The 23,400-nt window shown below is 39.4% G+C and overlaps 1 protein-coding gene across 5 annotated transcripts in view; it reads right to left on the bottom strand.

The window, feature by feature from the left end:
• The window catches only part of NCOA2 (nuclear receptor coactivator 2), a 189,290-nt gene that overhangs the window by 4,871 nt on the left and 161,019 nt on the right, over positions 1 to 23,400 (bottom strand). For all 5 annotated transcript variants that reach the window (XM_086885498.1, XM_086885494.1, XM_086885505.1 and 2 more), the window contains 10 exons: positions 20,415 to 20,624; positions 18,396 to 18,611; positions 17,646 to 17,775; positions 14,502 to 14,667; positions 12,576 to 12,854; positions 11,812 to 11,889; positions 11,047 to 11,284; positions 10,114 to 10,291; positions 7,678 to 7,876; positions 2,214 to 2,303 (listed from right to left, as the gene is read on the bottom strand). In XM_086885498.1, the coding sequence (XP_086741624.1) occupies positions 2,214 to 2,303; positions 7,678 to 7,876; positions 10,114 to 10,291; positions 11,047 to 11,284; positions 11,812 to 11,889; positions 12,576 to 12,854; positions 14,502 to 14,667; positions 17,646 to 17,775; positions 18,396 to 18,611; positions 20,415 to 20,624 (1,784 nt within the window). The remainder of the gene's footprint in view (positions 1 to 2,213; positions 2,304 to 7,677; positions 7,877 to 10,113; positions 10,292 to 11,046; positions 11,285 to 11,811; positions 11,890 to 12,575; positions 12,855 to 14,501; positions 14,668 to 17,645; positions 17,776 to 18,395; positions 18,612 to 20,414; positions 20,625 to 23,400) is intronic.

The raw sequence follows: 23,400 nt of genomic DNA, 5'->3' as shown, positions 1-23,400 counted from the left end.
GGTCAGAGTCAATCCAGCCAAACCCATTTTCCTCCTCCCCTGGGGTTGCTTTTCACTCACACCCCGTGGCTCTGGCTGTGGAGCAGCTCTTTGCTCACAGCTTCCTGTCACGCATGAGGAAGGCCCTGTTTGCTCAGGGACAGTGCTGGTGGGTAGGCAGCTTTCTCACCAGTCCAGCTGCCTTCTGGAAGCTGCCTACACCATGCTTTGGACCTTACCACACCTTCCTCTGCATTCACACAAGGCCTAGAAATGTAGGTTTACTGACAAAGTCAGTGTCAAGAATTATTCTGCAATGCAGGAAAGCAAGGTCCTATGCTCTGTACATCTGTTCCCAGTTTAGCTGGTGCAGCTGGAGCTCTTTGTGTGTGAGCAGCCATGGGCAGCACCGATTGTGGCTCCTTCTTCCTTCATCACAGCACAGAGACACCACACTCACATCCCTCGTGCCCTAACTAATATGGACAAACTAAACTTTGACTCCTCTCTCTAACATGCTGAGAGGGAGTTCAGGGACCCTGTTAGTGGTTTTTGAAGTGGAAACAGAAGTGAAAATCCAAAGATGTTTTTATTTTCAGGGTGGACATTTAGGAAATAGTATCTCCAGAGACACTAAATAAATACTCCCACTATACCAGCAACTCGAAAAAAAAAAAAAATGTACTGTGAAAGCTGCATATTATTACAAAGCTTGAACTTTCTTAAAAAAAAAAAAGTTTTGTAGGAGTAGTTTATGGCTCAGTTGCATGAAAAAAACAGCTGTTTAGCCTCTATTACAATTCAAGGTTCAGTGAAAGGTATTTATAATGCATATAAACTGCATTTTCATTGACAGTCAGAGGTACGTTAGTAGAGTAAGTGTAAAATCACGAAGTGCACGATGTACCTTTTCAAAATAATTTGAGAGGTTTGAAGAAATTGCTTTTCTTCAGGTGAAACAAAGCTTCTCTTATGCATTGCTACTGTCCCTCTCATTATCATTGCACTGACTCCATTATGACAGCTTTACACCCCAGAGATTCCCTGCCAAAAGTCATGCCACTCATTTCTTTCCACCTGCACCCTGACTTCTCTCCACCATCTCTTGTATCCTTTCTGTCACATTCACTATCTTTTCCTTCTCACTTCAACAATTATTTAAAATCTACCTCCTCCTTTAGTCTGCGTCTGTCTCAACATCCTTATTCTTTCCTCAGCAGTACCTGGTGTTTCCTTCTTTGACCATCAGGCTTCTCTTAGCACATGAAATTTAACTGGTTAGAGAAAGCACTAAATAGGAGACCTTCCAGCAGCCTCCCAGTACCTATAAAGGCCCACAAGAGAGCTGGAGAGGGACTTTTTACAATGGCATATGGTGACAGGAGAGTGGGCAATGGCTTTAAACTGAAAGAAAAGAGGTTAAGATTGGATATAAGAAGAAATTCATTATTGGGAATGTGGTGAGGCACTGGAACAAGTTGCCCACACAAGTTGTGGACGACTCATTCCTGGAAGTATTCAGTGTTGGATGGGACTTTGAGTAAGCTGGTTTAATGGCCAGGGGTGTCCCTGTCCACGGCAGGGGGTAGGAACTAGAAATCTTCAAGGTCCTTTCTGACCCAAACCAATTTATGATTCTGTAATAATGCCTTGGTATGTAACAATTTCTGCTACAGAAGAATACACTTTTTATTAATCAAAGTGACCATTAAATGGCTGTAGAAGAAACTCTTTATGTACAGATCCCCCACTCTTGGAGAAAGACATTTGTATGTTTATATGAGCAATGAAGGTGTGAAAAGAATTTGCCATCCAGTAAGTTTCACATACATGTGAATACAAAAAAAGACAGGGATACAATAAAATATATGTATGGTTACTTCTTCCCCAGTACTTTCACATTCTTAATTTTCTTTCATGTTATTAGCTTTTCAGACAGATGCTCCTGATTTCCCCTGTTACCCAAATTCCTGTTCTTTAACAGCAGAGAACTTCACCGCGCCCTGGCCCAGGAGGCCGCCGCTAGATGGCGCCGCCCCCGCGCCGCTCGGCCGCCCTCGGTCTGTCCGTCTGTCTGTCCTTCCCTCCTTCCTTCTCTGCGTCTATAGAGCAATCCTCCCTCACATTAATTACTATTACCCAGGGCACTAGTAACTTCGTAAGTAAAAAGATACCGTACCCGCTCCAGCCACAGTATGTTCATAGTTCTGCCGTGCCTGTACCCCATTTCTTACCCGTGCTGCATCTCCATCCTGCTTTATCATATCCATTCCAGGCAGCTGGTTTGGAAAGAGATTGCCTCCCCTCATAGCAGGATCATTAACCTATTGGTAAAAAGATATTAAGGAGAATGAATCAAAACATATACTGGGAGGAAGACCGGGAATTAAAAAGAAGAATTACAGACCATTACACTACTTGCATGTACCAACACCCTCTCCTCCTGGGACGATGCTGAAGTCAGAGAAGTGACTGTATAACCAGGCACTCCTCTTGCACAGCATGTGTTTCACTTATATTATTCTGCTTCACAGTCAACAACAAAGATTTCATTCCTGATATCATGACCCTTATGCATATTTTCCAAAGCAGGTTCCATAAATTAGGTCAGTGTTATCTGAAGAGGACATCTCTGCTATCAAAGTTCTGAAAGTAGAAACATGTAACTACCTTCCTAACCTCAGTAACACATGGCTTTGCTGCTTGCAAACCACCACACACTTTTTTCAAAGCCTGATAACATGTAGGATAAACTGTACCTACTACTGACTTAATTTTAACAATACTTTTCTGTTTGTAAGCAATGGAAGAAAGATAACATTAAATGGGAAAACGTGCAGTGGCATGCTTTCCTAAAGGATGGTCTCCACAATTTTCTGAACAGTCACAGGAAAGTATTGAAGCTGTGCATTTCTACACAACCAAAAGGTCTGTCATGCTTAGTTATGTGGAAAGAGTAGTCTGCCAAATTTACAGCATTGCTTTCTCAGTCAAAGGATTAATCTCACAATGTAGGAACTGGCATGAAATACAAAACAGAGCCCTTCAACAAGGTTCTGAAATATCAGAAGAAACAGCTTTCCTTACAAGTTTTACAGGGAAAGAAAGAAACTTCTTTCTAGGAAGACTTTCTTGAGTCAATTCTCTGTTAGTTCCCTCAGAGTAGAGCCCATTCTCTTGACAGCCTCCCTCTAGACACATATATTGATAAGATCTGTCTCAGCCATCTCTTGTTGAGGAAGACTCTTGAATTTACCACACAAAGCTGTCTTGTTTCAGGTCCTCCTGACTGTTCTTTCTGTTGCCATTCACTGATTTTGAAAAATGCATTCATATGCAACCACCTAAAGACTGGTTTCAAATCCTGCCAGAGAAAAGACTACAATTCAATGGGAAAGACTTAAAATATTTTTGCCATAGGAATTTTAACTGAAGAATTTGATTAAGTGCTGCAAGCCTCCTAGTGATGCTTTCTTCTTCTTGAAGTGGAGAGATTTTTAAACCTGAATGTGAAAATTTAAATCAGAAGGCAAGAGACCCACATTATTTTATTCAGAAAGATAATAGACAACTTTGCAGCCCTATCTGCATGCATTTGATGAATCCATCTTTATTAAGCCTCTTCTGCTACTAATCAACATTCATTAGAATGTGCAAACACAAATACTTTTTCTGATTTTTCAGTAGACAAAGGGAGGTAAAAATGAAAGCAGAAATAAAAAAATTGTATCCCAAATCAACAGCATTTTTGGAACCAAAAGATGACTGCATAATTTGTCTCATGGCACTTCGGACAGGTGTGGAAAAGGAAGGTGGCTCCAGGCCACTACAAAAGGAACAAAGGCATCAATGAAGTTTCTTATTAAAGACTCTCTTTGCCAGTGATGCAAGAATCCTGACTGACATGGTATCAGATACAAAAAAACCCAACCCAAACTCAAAAAAACAACCAAAAATACTCTGCTACTTTGTTATATGAATACATTTGCTTCAGAAGACCTTAGGACAAAACACCCCACATTAACTTCTCTGACTGCAAAAAAATTCAATCAGAAAAGTATGGAGAAGGACAAAAACATGGAAAGGTTTTTATAATTTTCTAAAGAAAGGTAAAGTGGTGTTATCATATATGAAGTCTGACTAAGAAAGAACAAGTATTTTTTACAATTCCTTTACAATTAAGCAAATTAATAGCCTCCCATCAACCAAAGTGTCTAGCAAGTAAGGTTTCCTACCACTCCAGAGCTCCTTCAATCTGGTATGCTGAACAAAATCAAAATACCATTTCAAGATAACTCTTCTTAAATGCCATAATAATTTTGGCCAGGGGAGTATTGCCCTGTGCAGATTAATACACAACTATTCTGAGTGGACTTCTAAATAGGGGTTTATTTTAAATAGTGAAAAGCCTCTTTTCTTACATACATTTCAAAGTGATTCTTTGATAGCTCAGTAAATAGCACGGATCCATGATGCAAAATTACTAAAAGGCAAAACCATGGCAATAGTTCCACTGTGCAAACAAGAAGATGAGGACAAGGGCACAGTAAGATCTCTGAATGGTTCTACACCAGGAAGGTTCACTTTCTTAATGCCTAGGGAAGCTGTTTTGGACTGGAGGAACCTGCAGACCCAGCAGCTAGCATTTCAGCATTCCTGATAGCAGCCTCCTAGAAGAAACATTAATAAGAGCAGCCTGAAGAGATTTAACATAATTATAAGAGAGAATATGAAAATGAGACAAGATCTCCTTCCTCAAATATATAAAAGAACCTCTAAGTATGTAATAATTACCAAGCCCATTTTGGCCACAGTCTTTTTGCTTGGTGATACTGGGAGCCCAGGTGGTAAACAAGAGAAGTTGGAGATAGCACAAGTATGATCAGATAGACACCAAACTTAGTATTTCTGAGCTCTGGGTATATCTGTATGATAAAGCACAGTGCCACAACAGGAGAGGAGAGAGCCGACAAAATCTGTTTGGTACCAGGGGTCATATACCTGCTTCTCATCAGGTAAGTCCATCCAGGCACAGCTGTTTATTATTAGGTAATAAATCTTACTTCCTAAACCATCCAATAGTAATAAAGTTGAGTTTTTTTCAAAAGCTAGAACACATTTGCAGGGAGTAACAGTGCATCATTGTTACTCTCACTGTGGTTAGAAAGAGACAAGCATGTGAAGTTCAAATTATGTATTATGGAACAAAAAGTGATACTGAATAAGTAAACAGAAGCATAGGTGACAGTATAAGAAAACCCCAAAGAATGAATGAAATGGCAACAGTCAGCAGAATTACAGAAAATACCGTCATTTTGAAAACCACCAGTTACAAGGAAAAGTTCAGCAGAGTCTAGGTCAATTGCTAAATAAAGATGCCAAATAGTAAACCACTATGCCCTGAAAACATGGAAAAAAAGTGGTTTAGTATTCAAGTATATATTTTTAGTTATTCATGTTCCTCAAGAAAGAAAATGCAGAACAGTACAGCACATTCCTGAGGACTAAAAAGTACTGCCTCGTGGCCCAGAAATGGCCCCTCAGCTGTCAGCTGGCCACCTCTGACCTAGACCAAGCACAAAACATTTGCTTGCAGATGACACAGTGCAGGGGTGGTGGTAAATCAGGAGGAAAACAGGTTACTGTCACAGAATGAGCCTCACAGCACTTTGCCTTAACAGACGCGATCTAAGAAACACAATTTGGTGGAGACAGGAGGGAGGTAATACTTTTGGGAACAAAGAATGCAGGTTTCATCTATGTAGAATGTGCTGAGGAGTATTTGGGGGACCATTGTAAGGTTTCAGTGTGACATTGTCACCAAAAGAACACCAAGGCAACCCATAGATTGGAAGACAAATTACAAGCAGAACTTGACTCTACACAGCTTTGGTGCAGTCACTGTTAAATCACTGTCTCTGGTTACTCTGTCCACATTTCTAGGAGGAGGTTACAACAACAGAGTTTAAAGTACATTCAAAAAAGGGACTGATGGGCTGAAACCCAAATGTTGAGATGGATAAAGAACCTCAGCCTATACTATTCAGCTTACTGGAAGTTAGATAAATACTATCTTGAAACAAGATCTTGTAGTCTAACAGGAAGGAAAAGCAGTGCGACAGCTGTGCCAGGGGAAACAGTAGCCTGCATGGAAATCTTTGAAACAAAACTAGACAACTTTCTACATGCAGTTTGTCAATTCAGGTTCCTAGAAAAAACTGAGTAGCATGGCGATGTTGAGAAATCAGATCGGGTCATCGCCTTTAAATCCCCTCTCTTTTCTTTTTCGGTTTTACTATTGTTTTACTACAGTAAATGTGTGCAACTTTATTAACTTGGGAACTAATAATAAATAAAGTCTGCTATAATTGGGCTTAGCAACTGGGAATATCAGAGAAGGTGACAGATTCGGGAGTATCAAAATTACTCTGGGTCACCAATATATAGCAGCTGTAAAAGACAAATGTGATCTGCAGCTATATCTGTCAGAGTATTTCAAGAGAAATGGGGAAGAACTAGTGTCATGCACATGGCTCTGGTGCTTAGGAAACACTGATTCAAACTAGAACAGCTGCAGGAAAGGAAAGGGAATTTGAAGCCTAAGAGGACAAAAAACTGTGGCTTGTTTGGCTTACAAGACAAATCCCACAAGACCCAAAACTAAGCAATCCAACAATCTCAAACTAACAAAAAAAAAATCATTTTGATCGAATCTTTCTAAAATACAAAAAAAGAACAGAGCTATTTAAGTTAAAGGACAAGATTGGAAAAGCAAATACTCTATTATCAAATTTAGGCTGGAAAAAAGTTATACATTAACAAGCAATCAACATAACCAGCTTTAAACTGGAACATAGTATCAGAAAAGAGTTATAGCAAGAGATGTCCATAGCAGGAGATGCTACCTGAAGACACAAGAGGTTCTTTCTTGCTAATATTTATAAGAAAAGTCTGTAATTTCAAGCTTGTGTTTTTGAACAAGCTGTGTTTTGAACAAGCTGAAGGTCAGCTTTGAAACAAATAGATGAGACTGTTAATTAAGAAGATTTTTTTGTCAAACACTTACTAAAGTACTGAGAGAGTTTAATTGCAGGTTGACAAACAAAATGTTATTTTCTCTTACTTCGGATATCCAAAGTAGCACTACCAAGTACGAATGAGTGTTTAAACATCCTCTCAGCAGAAAAGAACAGGTTACTTACCTATTGATCCAGCAACCTATTTTATATGCACCACATAACAAAAAATTTGCTTTTAGTACTTGTAAAGTTGCCACATGGATAGTTCTGAAAGCTGATCGAATATTTATTTTCTGGGACTACAAACACTGTGGCAGTTGAAGCATCTTCCAAACCCTGCCCGTGCTGGCAGCTTTCACTCTTCTCTCTAGGAAGCAGCTGCCTGCTATCCTCTACAGCTGGGAAAATCAGCAACTGCGACTGCGCTACAGACACTTACCTACTGAGAACAGGAGCTACAACCAGCACATGCTTCCCATGGAAGTCCAGGAGCTAGCTACAGTGCTCTCTACCTCACTGGTCACCTTGGCTATTCGAGTGCAGAGCTAAAACCAAAGCCCTTTTAATACCATCATTTCTCAAGACAACTAGTAAGAGAAACATAATGCAGAGGACCTGAAAAACTACTGGAAGTAAAAACAAATCCTCTAGCTGTCATCCCACATCCTTAGAGTCTCACCTGCTCAGGACCCATGGAGGACAACCCTGATGTAGGCACAGAGGTCGCTGAGGTCATGCTGATCTGCCCTGTCATCTGGTTCATGTTGTTCATACCACTTGTGTTGGTTGCCATGGATACACTGATGTTCATGTTATTGTTGTACATGCTGGTGCTTGCTTGCTGCCCAAAATGTGGTGGGGACTGTTGTGAAAACATGCTATAGCAAGGAATGGAAAAAGCAATGTGTCAGACTTAAAATGCTGAAGCCACTAAGAAATTTAAAAATATATCTTAAACTAGAATTTGTATATACTGTCATTTATTCCAACTTCTAAGGAAAAACTAGTTTTCAGCTGCATTAATGTCTAAGGAGTAAAATTTCATGTCTGTGTACAAAAATGCATGCCTTTGCGTGTGAAACTATGGCAGAGTACAAATCTGTTATGCAAGAATGTGCAAGAACAGCCGATTAGCTGTCTAAAAGAGCTTTGTATGTATCTTAAAGTAATGTTTGGAGGGAGAGAAAAACACCTTTAACCTCCAGTGTTAGCACAGCACAGGACTCTTGAGCTGAAATTGTAGACAGGGTAATAAACTCCCTTTTTTGCAAAATAGGCTATTTGCATATATGAATACCAGATTTGCACATACAGTTATGGCAAGCAGGCTCACACATATAGACATGCAATTGTGCAGAAATTTATTTACTAGGTCTTAGCATTGAAAATGTAGCACCGTAAGAAACAACATCAAGTCTAAGACAATTACCCTCTGTGTTTCTTTAAGGGCATTTCTGAACAGCTAAAGGAGGAGTAACTGTGGAAACCTCATCCCAGATTTTATTCAGTCCCCTCATCCCAGATTTTATTCAGTCCAACTGCTTTCTGGACAATATCTTCCTTCCCATTATGTTGAAAGACATATGAGAGACTTCTTTACATTTCCTGAAATGCACTTCACTGTTTACACATCAACCTTTTCTAGTCTTTGAGCATAATTCAACAGCCAATGAAGGAATTATTACTGACAATGTGTCTGTTTAGAGGAGGTGCATTAGACTGAAATACTGGAAGGGCTGCTGTGTCTCAGTATCAGTGGCTGACTTTCCCTTTCCTGTGAAGCACTGCTCCCACAGCTGAGGAAATCTTTCAGGGTTAACACTCAACCTTGCACTTGGGTACTCTGTTAGGCTATTGCTGTGTACTCTGAGACCTGGTGGAGTGCAACAGCATTCTAGGCACAGGACCAAGCCCAGAAAATCCCACCATTCTCTTCCTTCCAATTCCATGTCTTTACAGGCCACCTCACCCCATTTTTAAGTTGTTATCTGGATGGCTGAAACAGTACACTACAGATCATTGTGAATACTCAGTGGCTTGTGTAAGCACATTTGACATGTCTCTGCTGTAGAGCTGCAGTTTAGCAAAGCCAAACATTGGGCTTATGGAGCTGCCCTTGCTGCCATTTTTGGCAGAAGCCACAACAGCGGCAGCTACGCCTCCTGCAGATGCTTCAGGAAGACCATGGGGATGAGACATGGACAAGGATGAGGATAAGAGATTAATCAACTGCTTTAGGGGGAACTTTACTGGGATTAGGCTCATCAATGAAACACTGGTGTTTTGGGTTTATTAAATCTTTGTCAACTAGCAGGAAAAAGATATGTTGCTGTGCTAGGACAGTAAACCTGAGAACTTCAGGATGACAAAAGCACCGTGCTAGAGACAGCTGTGTGCACCCCAGTGCCAACTGACACAGACTGTACCTGATAGCTCCTCCCATCTTCCAAGGAAAATATCAGATCGCTGCCATCTGGAAGCTCATTGCTGCCCACTGATAGTGTTCAACATCCAACCCATCTGATTTGGACAGACTGATTATTAGAGCTACACCCACTGGGGCAGGGGCCTCAGCTGAAAAGGTGACTGCATGCGTGAGGTATTGCTACAATGCTGTCAGGGAATGACAGCTATATGCTGACCCCCAGCATGTGAAGCACTAATGGGCTGAACCTGGTTACGCTCCAGCATTTAAAGTGGGAGGTGATAATCCAGTCACTGCAATTCCAGAGCAGTAGGGAATGCATAGGTTCTGGCTCAGCTGATCCAGCCGTGTGGAAAGCAGTGTGGGATGAAAATCATATGCAGAAGAAATGCATCCACACAAATGTTAGGGGCTGGAGTTCACTGTGCACACAGTGTTTGATCAGTTGTAACAGACAAAGCAATGCATTGAGTGGATGCAGGTCTTTTAGCTATGCACTCACTTTGCCTTGTATGAAGTCAGAATTTAAACCAATTCGTCAAGCCAAATTGAAAAGAAATCTCTTTTAGGATAGGTAGTTAACAACAAACAAATACGCAAACAGTTACATAAAATGAGCCCAGAAATAAGTGTAGACCATAAATGACCCCATTACTCTGTGTGTTCATTTTTGTTTTCTTCTGGATTTACCTGTTACCACCCATATTCCCTTGTGCCCACCCATTCATCTCCGTAGAGGACTGATAGGCAGGATTAGCTTGAGACTGCTGAATCATGGGGCTTTGAGTGTGAGCCAGCCTTGGTGACATCAGTGGGCTCTGAGGAGTGGTGGCCCCTGTGAAGCCTGGATCGGGCTGCTGACTAATACCTGAAGAAGAAAATGAGAAATTTACCCACTATACTTTCAGAGTTAAAATAAACCAAGAGATCATACCTGATGTGCCTTTACATAGTCCTACTTTTATCATCTTGTAAGAGTAGATATCAGATTTAGAGCTGGGTGGACATACTTTGTTATTTCAGCAGAACTTTTATACATACTTTGTTATTTCAGCAGAACTTTTATATAATGTATTACTTAATATAATTATAACATAACTTATATAGTAGGTATAAATAAAGAAACTGTATAACAATAACAGTATGGAGGTAACTGCCCAGAACAAAGTGGTTTGTGGCTTTGTAAAGCAAAGAAAGGAAACGGTATTAATTATCATATTACACATTGGGTTAGGGGTAGGAAATGGAATGCCTTCAGTAAAACTGTTTTATCTTACTTAAATTGAAGAGGTTTTTGTTTAGTTCACTCAAAATTCAGTGAAATCAAGCAAAATACTTACACATATATGTTTGTCTGGGTGTACACGTATTTATCTGCATATATCTATACATATACAAACATCCACTGCACACATTGATGCTCAAGGAAAGAGCAGTGCTTGGAGAACAACTGGTACTAGAGCTAGGAAAGTGGAACCTCCAAGAAGCCCAAACTGCCATGTTTTCCACTGTTCCCAAGGAGCCAGGCAAAAGTCTCTGGACCAGGGGCTCGGACCCAGCACTGGGAGGAACATGGGGGAGTAAGGACTGACAAAACGCAGTGAGGCGGAGTGGAACCAGTACCGTAGTTTGGAGGAAATGGAAACTGCTGTGCATTTGCCTGCGGGATGCGTGGGTTGTTCATGGTTGCTGGGATGCCACCGGTGGCCACCATGCTGGGGGTCATGCTCAAGCCTTGCCCTCGCATCATCAGCGTCCGCTGCTGCACCTGCTGCTGCTGCTGCTGCATCTGCCGCTGCCGCAGGTGCTGGCTCAGGATCTCCCGCTGCCTCTGCGCCAGCATCTGCGCGTTGATGGGGCCCTGGGGGAAAAGCACCGCCACCCATCAGTAACCCTTCCAAGGCAACCCATCCAGCAGAGGCATCTCCACTACAGCAATCTCAAAGATTCCAGCTTTCTTCCCCCTCATCACACAACTAACAAAAATATAAAGCAGGAGAGAATAATCTTGCTAATACTTCTGCTGGGAAAGACTTCCAACAGCGCAAGAGTAACTGAAATAATACCAGTGTTTAAGGCTGCAGTGATTTATATTTGCAGTGATTTGTATTTGCAAATGGAGCAGCTCATTAAAAACACACATCTTTAGGAAATGAGAAGCATGGTTAAATATGCAGTTGTATCAAATCTTTATTAAACAATCATCCATTCCATGTAAAAATGGGAATGACTCTCAGAAATGAAACAGCAAAATACTCCCCATCACACAGATTGCAATATTTGTATTGAAACTGTACTTGCCACATAGCATCACTATTGTATTATACTGGGGCAAGAAAGCAAGAAAAGAAAACTACTTTCTTTTCTAGAAGGTATTATTTTTCTCACCTGTGTTGGCACTCCAGTTCTCAAAGACAGATTCATATTGGAGACACTGCTGATCTGATTTATCAGTGGCTGCCGATTCTAAAGAGAAAAAAAAACAAGCCACCCCAACACCAAAACCCAAGTTTTTAGGATGAAAATGAAAAAAAAGAGTGTTACATACAGAGTCATACAGATCTACTTTGCCAACCAGCTGGTCTGTAGACCTAGTTCTACATATATATCCAAGCAGTGACTAATTTTCTTCCTCAAATCCTACTACCATTCACAGAATGCTGTTTCTTAAAGAGATAATACAGCAAAAAAATAACAACACAGGCACTACGCTGTTTATACCAAATATGCTCCCTTCATAGTTTCTTTTCTTTTTCACTTTGGGACTGGACTGTTGAGGTTTACTCGAAAGTAGACCTTATCCTGATGACTGAAGGCAGAAATGATCTTTCCTCCTTAAATACAAAAAGCCCTGATATCTGACAGTACTACAAACCTATGCATTTAAAAACGAAACAACAAGAACTTAATGACTTAGTGAGATCTAGGCTTAAATACTGGTCATGTTCTTGCATCGTATTATACAAAGAATAATGTGAAGATGCCAAAAAAGAAGATCAAAAAAGAGACTGCTCAAGGCACTATCCTGTCAAAACTTGCCGTGGCTCCTGTTAAATTTTAGTTTAAAAGCGGAATGAAGCAAGCCCCGGCCTATTTGGAGCAAGCTGATGGCACGTGCCGCCGAGGGGAGCTGGGCACGGAAGGGGCTGTACCTGCTGCGCCTGGAGCCGGTGCTGCAGCTGGAGCCGCAGCTGGTTGGGCTGGTTCTGCACGATGCCGGCGGGCCGCAGGCCGGGCCGGGGCTGCATGCGCAGGGCGGTGTATCCCGGGCGCTGCCCCATGGCGTGGAAGCTGGGGTCCTGCATGGGCGCGTAGCTGCCCTGCGCCATCTGCGCCTGTGCCGCGTACTGCTGCGAGAACACAGGAGCCTTCTGCTCCATCAGCATGCTGGACTCCTGGCTCGGGAAGGTCTCGGGGTCGACAGCTTGGCTCTGCAGAAACACACCGACAATAGGAACAGTTGGTGGGACACGGCTTTCCAGAGGATTATACGGGACTAATGCAGACAGCCTGTGAAAACAACCTTCTAGGACGTGAATGTTTTGAAACAGAAAATTACATTAGCTTTCTTTACCTCAATGTAAAACTCAAAAATAAGCAGAATTCTATATTTGAGTATCAAAACATATTCACGGAAACAAATTCCTCCTCTCTCTTTTCGTTTCGTTGTTTGGTTTTTTCCAAAAAAGCCACAATCTTTCTTGTGTTCTTTACACAGACATTGTATTATTTTTCTAATGAATAAAAACCTGAAACGACTAACGCTAGATCAAAATCTGTAAATGAAGTGATGCCAGCGTATTTTTGCCATTGAATCTGAGATAAATTCAAAGGTATTGCAAATTAATAAGTGGATTTTTATCAGTAACTTTAAACAAAATAATGACTTCAAATAAAGATGCCTTAAACTATTACAGAAACTAATGTGAACACAGTGCCTAATTCTTTCAGGGCACTTTTGCACTAACTGATTATCCATTAGCATAAATAAGCGAACACAATTCTAAATTCCATTCTAGATACTCCCCTAATATTTGCTCTTGCCAGAATAATTTTATGGCTTATTCCACACTGACCTTGAAAATGAAGTTAATCTAAATTTCAGTGCCCTCATGAAAGAAAGTCTTTAAGCTGCTGTAAAATGTTCGAAGGCTATTTTAAAAAACATGTTTTAAAAGGAAGCAGCTCTCTTATCTGCAAGATCCTTTAACTGTTTCCACTGAATTACTAATTAAATAGAAACATATTTACTGCCTAGTTTGAAATAAACCATTATTTGTAATTTTTGGTGGTGGCATTCCAAAACCAATATAATATTGCATGAAAGGTTTATACCGCAAAATTGAAGTTCACCAATAAATTGTATCTCCAGCTCTACACCTCACTGACTTCTGTGTTGTACCAAATAGGCTTGGAGATAGCTTTCTCATGTTCAAAGCAGAATTTCATTGGTCCTATTTCATACCTAAAATGCAGAGCTAGTTCAGAAGTTATGCTCAGGGTGCTGATGAGTGCTGGGAAATGAAATGGGTATTGCAGGCTCCTCTGAGAATATTAAGTCATTATACAGACATATACTGATTTTGGAAATAAAATTCAGATGCCAGATGTGTCAGGAACTAGATTTTACTCAAAATACTTTTACCACATTTACACATCTCAGATTTGCTAATCCAAAAGTTCATTGCCCACATTACACTTAACTCTTGATCCTGCTCCTCTGCTCCTAGGTCTTCATGCTCTTATTTTTCCTCTTTCCTATACTCTGTTGCTGGCCATGATCTTACCTTTGTCCCCCTACAGTTGTTCCTCTGACCACCATTTTTTTGTTTTGATCCGTTTAGTTGCATAAAGCAGGTCAGAAGAAGGAGATCTAGGTAGGGGTAGCAGGAGAGAGGAAGGAAGACTAAACCAGGGGCTGAGGGAAGGTTTTCAGGTGACACTGAGCCATTAAATGGACCTCCACCATCCTAGCTTGCAAGAAGTGTTTTATAATCCCCTTTTCCAACTCCACCGTGACAACAATATAAACTTATAAAACAATATCTAATGCATGCAAAATACTATGTCCAGTATACCTGGCTCACTAGTTCTGGTATTCCTAGAGCCCTGTCGATTTCTTCTAAACCATCAAAATTCCTTAATGCCATGTAAAGCTGATCAAGGAGAGCACCCTCATCACTTGGTGACTCTGATGAAGGATGATTACACAAGAGATCATCTGGTGAGCTGCCAAACGGTTGCCTGTGAAAACATGAACACAGGGTTGGTAAACAGCTGCTGGAAAACATGAAATAATATCAGAGGATTAGTACTCAAACTGAACTAACAAGTGGAGACAGAAATTATTTTAATCACTGCCACTTTTGTTTAGAAAGTTATTCTGGATGGAAGTTATGCTACCCAAAGAAGTAACTAAATAATGTGATTAATGCCTGCCAGTACCCTACAAGCAAGGTATATGTGACAAGCATATACAAGCATATGACAAGAAAGCCCACCAGAGGCAGCCTGAGCACTGGCTGTGTATTGCAGGGTCAACAGAGGAACAGAGAAGTCAGTATAGAATATAGTCACTGGAGACAGAAGATTAAATAACTGGATTTTTTAAACTAGTTGTAACTCCGAATGTCTCATGTCAGATCGAGAATTCTATCACTAGTAGTACTCATTTCCATAGACTCTACCCTTAGCTGGTTTTCTATCAGCCTAAACAAGCCAAAAAGGTCACAGATGGGTCTGTGGATTGTCTGAACTCCCACAAACTGAACATCTGGAAGAGCTGGGCAGAAGCAGGGAGCAGGGAGAAAAGGACATTCCCCTTCTTGTTTGTAGCAAAATACTGCATCAGCTCACCCCAAATATATATTTGGGTACCAGTTTATATACTTGGTTATGTGCCTTGGAAGGACATCAGGAAGAATTTGGGTACTGTCAGGCAGCATGTGATGGCTCTATAAATCCTGCTTACCTCACCCCTGAATTTGTATGCAAAGCACACTCACAGTTACAAAGGCAGAATAAAGGTTTATTATAAAGCCAAAGGACAAAACTTCCTGAGAAACAAACTAAATCTAAAATAACACCTTATCTGCAGCCAAATTACATGTTTTTGTTCTGCAGTTCACACACCTGCCCTGCTTCATGCACGCTACCACAGAACTGCAGTAAAAAATAAAAAGAGCAGAGCATTCTGCAGGCAAGGGCAGCTACAATATGCACATCATGGAAGAATCCCATCCCAGATAATTATTCAAAGACAACAAAAGCTGTCACCCATGGAAGGAGGAAAAGCACTATATGTGAACCCTTTTTACATGTCTGTTTAGAAAAAACAAAGAAACATGTTTGTGTATTTAATTTCCATAATGAGATATATGGTTGCCATGGAAGTCTAATCTCTATGTCAAAGCTAAGCAGGAGAGCTGCATCGTCAGGCCACACACTGAATGAACTCAAAAGATGGCAAGGAGGAAAACTAATAAAAATATATTCTTTTTAACTGGATCCCAGACAGTTAAAAAAAAAGAAGGATATATGGCACACCTTTTAAAACATTGCAAAGTATTAATTAAACTCATATATAGAGAAATTTCTTTAGCTCTCATAAATGAAATTATAAATCAGCAAAATAGAAGAGTAAAAACAAATCCTGATTCAAATTGCTTACAAACTCTAAAGATAACTGATAAGTAGGGATCTCTTATATGGAAAAACAACTGATGAGACTAGCAAAAAACCCCTCACTGAATTGCAAATGAGCATGAACACACATGATAAAAAAATCCCTAAAAATATTTGTCAAATTCCGTATGTTAAATAATTACAATTACTTACAATCTTTCCATTTCTTCTATATACCTCAATGACAATTTTAGTTCTTAATTTAAGAATTATTTTTACTCATTTAATACACAGCAACAATCAGATTATAAAAATACCATTCTTAGGGATTAATAAAGCAAGAAATGGCAGCATCAACCAATTAATTGTCTCCAGCTGGGGAGTAAATGATCAAAATATTGTTACTTTCAGATGCAATGCAACGGGAATTTTTTCCACCACCTTCAGATTCAGGAAATTTTCAGGAAAGCTTCAGGAAATTATGAGAAATGGAAAGATAAATAAAATGGAAGAAGTAACTGCCTGGTTGCTGACCAGACATGACCCTGTATTTTCTTTTAAGGTGCAATTTTTGAAGTGAATAATTTCACTATACAAACAGTACATTTTGCATATGGATATGCTTACTGAGGAAAACACCAGGAAACATCTTGAAAAGCATGGAATATAGCAAAGAAAATGCCACATATATTTATGGATAGTATTTTCAGACATCCTAAGGAAAACTAAGAGAATGTAGTCAGAAGATTAACATTTATTCCAAACGTATCCACTTCATTTTCTTCTCAGTGATCCCCCCCATTTACTACTTACACAACTGAAAATATTTCAACATTTTACACTTGATTGTCCATTTTGCAATCCTTAGACATTCCATATATACACAGTCTCTCCAAAGTAAGCTGCAAACCTTTTGGAGAAGACATGGCTATTTTTTAAGAAGTGTAAGCTGCTTTCAACAATTGTGCCATCATTTAAAAGTCTTGATGATGAATGAAATTATTAATACCTTACACATGAGTTAATGAGTTGTGACCAAACTGCAGTTCTGATTACCTGAGGAGCTAACTTCAGGGAAGATGCAGCCTTCCTGTCACTTCATCTTTCTTTCCTCCTCTTTTACAGAATTTAGGTCAATTAAAAAAACCCAAACAAAACATAATTAACCACGCCCTACATCACTTGAAATGCTACCCTGCTGCAGGAAGGGACAGATATGACTATATAGTCATGGCTAATACTATTGACACTTTTCCACATTTAGTGTTAAGTGTAATTGTTAACAATAAGAACAGCAAAATCAGACAGAATCATGCTCACATTAATGCTCCAGAGGTGAAAAATGGTGCAACTATACCTTAAGTGCTGGCAGCATTCACTGTGATACAGAACTTTCAATTCATTCAACACAGTACACAGCAAAGAGAACATTTATAAATACTATTGGAACACACATATATTTCATGAGCACAAATTAATACAAAAATTAAATTGATCTACATTTGGTGAATGTTTTATGTAGAACTTTGTCTCTATGAGGTGTATAAATTATAGGCCTGCAAAATCTCTCTGTGTTCTGATGTGACACCAAGACTCACCTGTTCTGATTACCAAAAGTTGCCTGTTCTATAGGCAAGATGCTGTCTGGCCATGGTGCAGTCTGATTTGGAGGTGCCTGCTGTTGGCTATACTGAGGTCCTCCTATGTTCATTTCCAATTCAGATGGTCCTAATCAAGAAAAAATAACCATATAACTTTTCTGAAGAGAAGCTACTTTCATGTTAATTCTTTCAGTTGAGTTACTTATGTTATGGTAAAAGCAAACCACAACATTACACTTAAAAGCTTCATTATTCTTTTGTGAAAATTTGCTTTTCAATTTCGAGAAAACGTAAGTATTCTGAGAGCAGTATGAAGTTATAAAATAGCAGATACAACCTTGTAGATGTAAAAATTAATAAGACAAGCATAAGAAAAAGACTGTACATAGAGTCAGTATCATAATGTGTTTGCCTTGAAAATGACCAGGAACAATTATCATTCCACAGCATTTCCTCTGAAAAAACTCCACAGTCTCTAGTGAACTGAGATAACTTCATATCCTCTTTCCTTGGCCACACAGCCATGGAGCTACAGAGTAGCAGGAACTGCCCATCTCAAAACGTGTTAACATTTAGCATTTTAGACACCTTCTTTCAAACATCCACAGGAAAATTTCACTGTGAAATATAGTTCTTATCAAATCTATAAATGAAGTGAGGATTTTTTATTTTCTTTTTTTTTTTCCTTCTGCTTCATCTTCAACAATCCAGCGTGTGCCAAAAGGAACGGCTCCACATGCGACTTACCCATATTCATGACCTGAGATGGAAGCATCTGCCTTGGGCCAGGCTGGCTGCTGGGTCTCAAGGGGATGCTGGCCGTGGGGTTGCGGATCATGCCAGCTTGCACCGGCCGGTTCATGGCACCAGCCGTGGGCGCGCAGGTCACCCTCACCGCAGGAGCCTGGCTGCCCCAGTCTCCAGATGCCATGGCAGGCCGAGGGGCATTGCCACCAATCATTCCTGCACAAAAGCCAAACACACTCAGGTACCAGCACACGATCAGAACAGCCTTAACACTACTGCTGCCTGAGGAGCTGCATTTTCAGCAATACCAATGCAGCAGTTTCACCCAAAGCACACTGTACCACCACAACTGCCCATCCAGATGTGCAAAGCTGCAGAACCACGCCTTACGCTGCTTAGTCAAGGGACTGGAGACTGTGATACATCTTACAAGAGGAAGACCCTTTTATCATTTCCAAAAGGCTGCTCAGAGTAAGTGTTCCCACATGTAGCCTGCAACAGGTGCTGAGGGTGTGTGGATAGCCTTAACTTCCTTCCTCAGGAAATGAATCACGTTTACTGATGTGTGTCAGTGCTTTACTTTCCAAGTGCTAACTGAGAATGGGGACTTGAGTAACAACATGCTAACACTAGACATTACTTATGTAATTACAAATTAGAAGGATTGAGTATCAATTCGTGTTCTGCAAGCATCTTTTGGCGACTTCTTTCACTTGGAACCTAGAGCCTTCAGAGCTTCAAGGCTCACCTAGATAATCTCAGACCAATGTACAGTGCAGGGAAATTACTCACAGGAACTTTCCGATAGATGCTGAAGTTCATTACCGTTATTATAGGGGAAGTCCTCCCACATCTACTGTAAACAACTGATACATTTTATTTACACTTGGAATATATAGAATACTACACTCTGACAGTAGCCAAAAAGCCTCAAGCAAAACCCAACACAAAAACCCCCAAGACCCAAAGATAGCATTCATAGTATTTATACATTTCAATTTTATATAGTCAAGAGAGTAGATAAAACACTGATTTCAGGTTGGACTACTGGTTCAGATTGGTCTTTTCAGTTGCATTATGCAACATCCCTAAATGAATACTAAAATCCATACAAACAATTATTACTTATCAGTTCAATTATTTGGTGACATATAGCCAGAGAAAAACCTCTGAAGGGTCTTTGTTTCAGCTGCTGTACAAAACTTGTTTTAGTGTTACATCCTCATGTTCAGTCCATTTGTGTACTGTGTTTTGCATATTTTATCAGCTGAAAGATGTGCTGTGCTACAGCAAGGCAGGGACACAATAGTATTCTCTAACTGGTACATGTAGGATGAATAAAATCCTCTAACATGTATACAGAACAGTAAAGTTAGAGGACACTTGAAAGAATACAGGTTGATCTCTAAACTGCTTAAATAAAATATTTCAAGCATCTGGCTGCATGTCTCTTTTAATACTGATATATACAAATACTGAAATATACAAATTTGACACAAAACAGCCAGCTGAGAGGATTTACAATGCCCATTTTTTTACTCAGAGCTCCTACAGTGGTTGTCACACACTTGCACAATCTCAGACTATGCACTAGTTGAAATAAATTCATCAGCCAGACTTTTCTTATCAAACAGGCTATATGTTTGCTCATTATTAGGTGAACAAGTTGTTAATTGCAACATCTGATGGTTCCCAAAAAGGAGCTAAGGCTACTAAATAAAGAATAATAATGGGCAAAGCCAGCATCATAAGGGAAACAGTATTGCCCATGATTTTGTTTTGAAAGACCCATCTCTATAGATAGGTAAAAAGCAGTGCATAAAAGGCAGGACTAAAAACATGCAAACACAGAAATTCAAAATAAATATGCCAATACATAACATCCTATGAAACATGATTTCTTCAAGACTTTATGGAAAGTAGTAATCTGCAGTGGTATTAACCCAAATGTTAAGCTGCATGTGCCTATAGACTGTTACTCAAGAATATTTTTTTAAAAAAAAAGGAAAATCATCTTACCTGTGCTACTGTTGCCTAAAGCTCCTTGACTTCCTATCATCCCTTCATTCCTGCCCATCAGTCCTGGCTGAGGTATCACTGAGTAGGGGCTACTCGTTCTTATGGGTGGGAAAGTTCCTGCACCTGTTGGGTTCTGCAGTGTTATGTCGAGTGGTAAATTCTGGTTTGGTAATAACCTGCCCAGTTGCCCTGCTCGTGGGTTATTAAAAGCTAGACAGGAGGAGCAAAGAAAAAAAGCAAAGTTACAAGAATGGAAACTTCACTACGTTAAACAAAACAAAACAACAAAAAAAAGAACCCAGACACAATTAAAGCTCTTGGGCTCAGCTATTTAATGTTGCACAGCTTACTCACTCCATATCTGTCTGAGAAACATCCCTTCTTGACATTTAAATGTAAATTTTAAAATGGAACATTCTGACACTAAACACAAACCAGATATGATGTAAATTTTAAAAAATTTTTAAATGATGCAATTTAACTGACAGAGGAGCCACTACAGCAAAATACACCACTATGTGATGTGCATACTACTGCCAATTAATCTTTTACCTAGAAGGACTGTAACTGCATGCAGATGTCATCTTGAGGCAGATTGTTAGGAATTATCTCAGTTTGTAAAGTTTTCTAGCATAAGCTGTGCCCACGAAGAAGCTTTCAAAATTAAGGACAGGCTGACTCTATGTAGGATCCCACAGCCCCATTTCAACACGTCCCTCTTATTTTTTTTGGTTTTTAAAATTTATTTTGTCATTTATAAAAATAAATACTTCCATGATTCAGCAACAACAAAAAAACAGTCCAGAAACAGAGCTGTGCCACCATAATGTCCTGGTAAAACAGAACCATCCTTGATGGTTACTGCCACCTTTATGTAACTGCTTTCTTCAGGGTTGTGCTTTTAAAATCAGCCTCTGCAAATAAAAAGGCAGACTGCCTCAGCAAAGTGAGTTTCAGACTGTGACTGGCAAGCATCTGGCTCAGCTGGTCTTTGGGCAATGTTCCAATGCATGAAAGCATCCTCTGTGTGCTCAACTAGTTCTCAAACATGAATCAAACACTGACCTTGTAGCTTTGATTCCATTTCCAATCATACCCATAAAATACATGCAAGTAAATTAAACATTTTTGTAAAAGTATTATTTGCAATAATTTCTGATAGCTTCCCCTAGGAGCGTCTCTGATAAAACAGCGTCCTTACAGCAACTTCTGCATTTTTGTGTTCATCACATTACTGAGAAGTTAAATTAATACTTTCTTATTTTAGATCAAAGTGCTACTTTTGAATCTGAAAACTTAGATGAGGTTTAGTAAGTTAGCTAAAATGCACAGAAATATCTCATAACAGAGGTCTCTGACTTTAATTTTTATTTTATAAAACCAGACTACAGGAACTTACTGTATTTATTTTTTTAATATAAGTTCTCTGCCAGGTAAATTTGCTTATATGTGTGTACAAAAAAATCTATCACATTGATACCACATTGATATCACATGAGTAAATTAGGTGTTCCTAATTCCTAACCATGAGATATAAGTTTTGCCTTGTCTGCCTGTTCAACTAAGCAAACAAAACTTACTTATGAAGCAAAAATTTACCTTCTTGAGATTAGGGGCATCACAAAGTCTAAAGACTGAAGCAAAATTAAACTTCAGTAACAGTTTCAAAACAGTTTGCTCCAGAAGTTTGACACATCACATAGATAAATGAGTTACTGTGTGTGCAGCTTTGCCAGTACCCACTCCTACTACAAAAAGGAATTCTGGAAATGTGGCACAAAATAACAACACAGTTGAGCTGTGATGGTGCTTAGATCACATCACCTCCTGCTTATTCTACTCTTTGTCAGAATGGGACCGAAGGAGGCTCCCTATTCCACACATAACAGACTCTTGCAATTTGGCAGATCTAGCAGCCTTTCTGGTTTTCAACAGATAAAAATATATGTCTGTTGAAAATAAATGCAATTCATTAAAATCTGAAAAAATTAAGTTGGTTATTTCTTCAGAAAAAACAAACCAGTAAAAAACTCCAAATCTCTTTTGGAATTGTATATGATTTGACATTATTTCTACATTGGTTTTCTGTGAGCATATGAGAGGCCCCTCACTATTTCTGTGGAACTGTTTTCTGTATGCTCTTCTACTGAACCCAAGGCACAAGTTCCTAAGGGGAATTAGGCACAGACACAAGACTGAGCTGGGGGAGAATATTTTAGGGATTTAATTTAGATGGGAAACAGGATACTGCTTTTACAGAACTTCTGATAACCACCAAGCCATTTACAGTCATACCGTTACTGTACTGCCAGTAGCTTTGAAAGCACATTTAAAGCTAGGCTACCCCTAGAAAGACAAATGTCTGAAAGGAACAAACAGACCTTGCTTCAGGAAGAATATGCTGAAAACTTCACATGAACAAAGATTTCCTTCTGACTTTTGAGGTGCTGCTGTTAGTACCTCTATATTCACAAAAGCAAGTACCTTAAAACCAAGCATCCTTCTCTGAGCAACATGGATAACAAGTGATAATTTAAGAATCTGAAGTGGCCTTAATATGAATTTAAACAATATATCACTAATAGAGATATTAGAATATATCTAAACATTTTGAAGTAATTTGAGTGAATTTGAAAGTAGCTCAGTGTTAAGTTTAATATTATCAGAATGGCTAAAAACATTATATAAACCCTATGATTTACAAGAAAAAAGCCTAGAGCACATCTAAGGAAGTAAATGGCCATCCTAGCCAACAGGAGAAAAAATGAAGCAGTATTTTTTTATGCTATTTTATTCAACATTAGTACTTGATAAGATTCCTGTCCTGCTTGCTTTCTCCATTACACTATGATGGCAAACCAACATTTCAATGCTGATTTGTAAGCTGATTAATAAGGTTAAGGAAAGCTGTCAGCTGGAAGTGACTCAACTAAAAGCCACAAATTAAAGTTGTGCATTCTTAATCTTCTGTCCTTTTATTAATCTT

Source organism: Cyanistes caeruleus, chromosome 1 (assembly GCF_971803275.1).
Source record: "Cyanistes caeruleus chromosome 1, bCyaCae1.hap1.1, whole genome shotgun sequence".
Taxonomy (NCBI): Eukaryota; Metazoa; Chordata; class Aves; order Passeriformes; family Paridae; genus Cyanistes; species Cyanistes caeruleus.
Note: the sequence above shows the minus strand (reverse complement) of the source record. Positions and strands in the feature narration are given on the sequence as shown.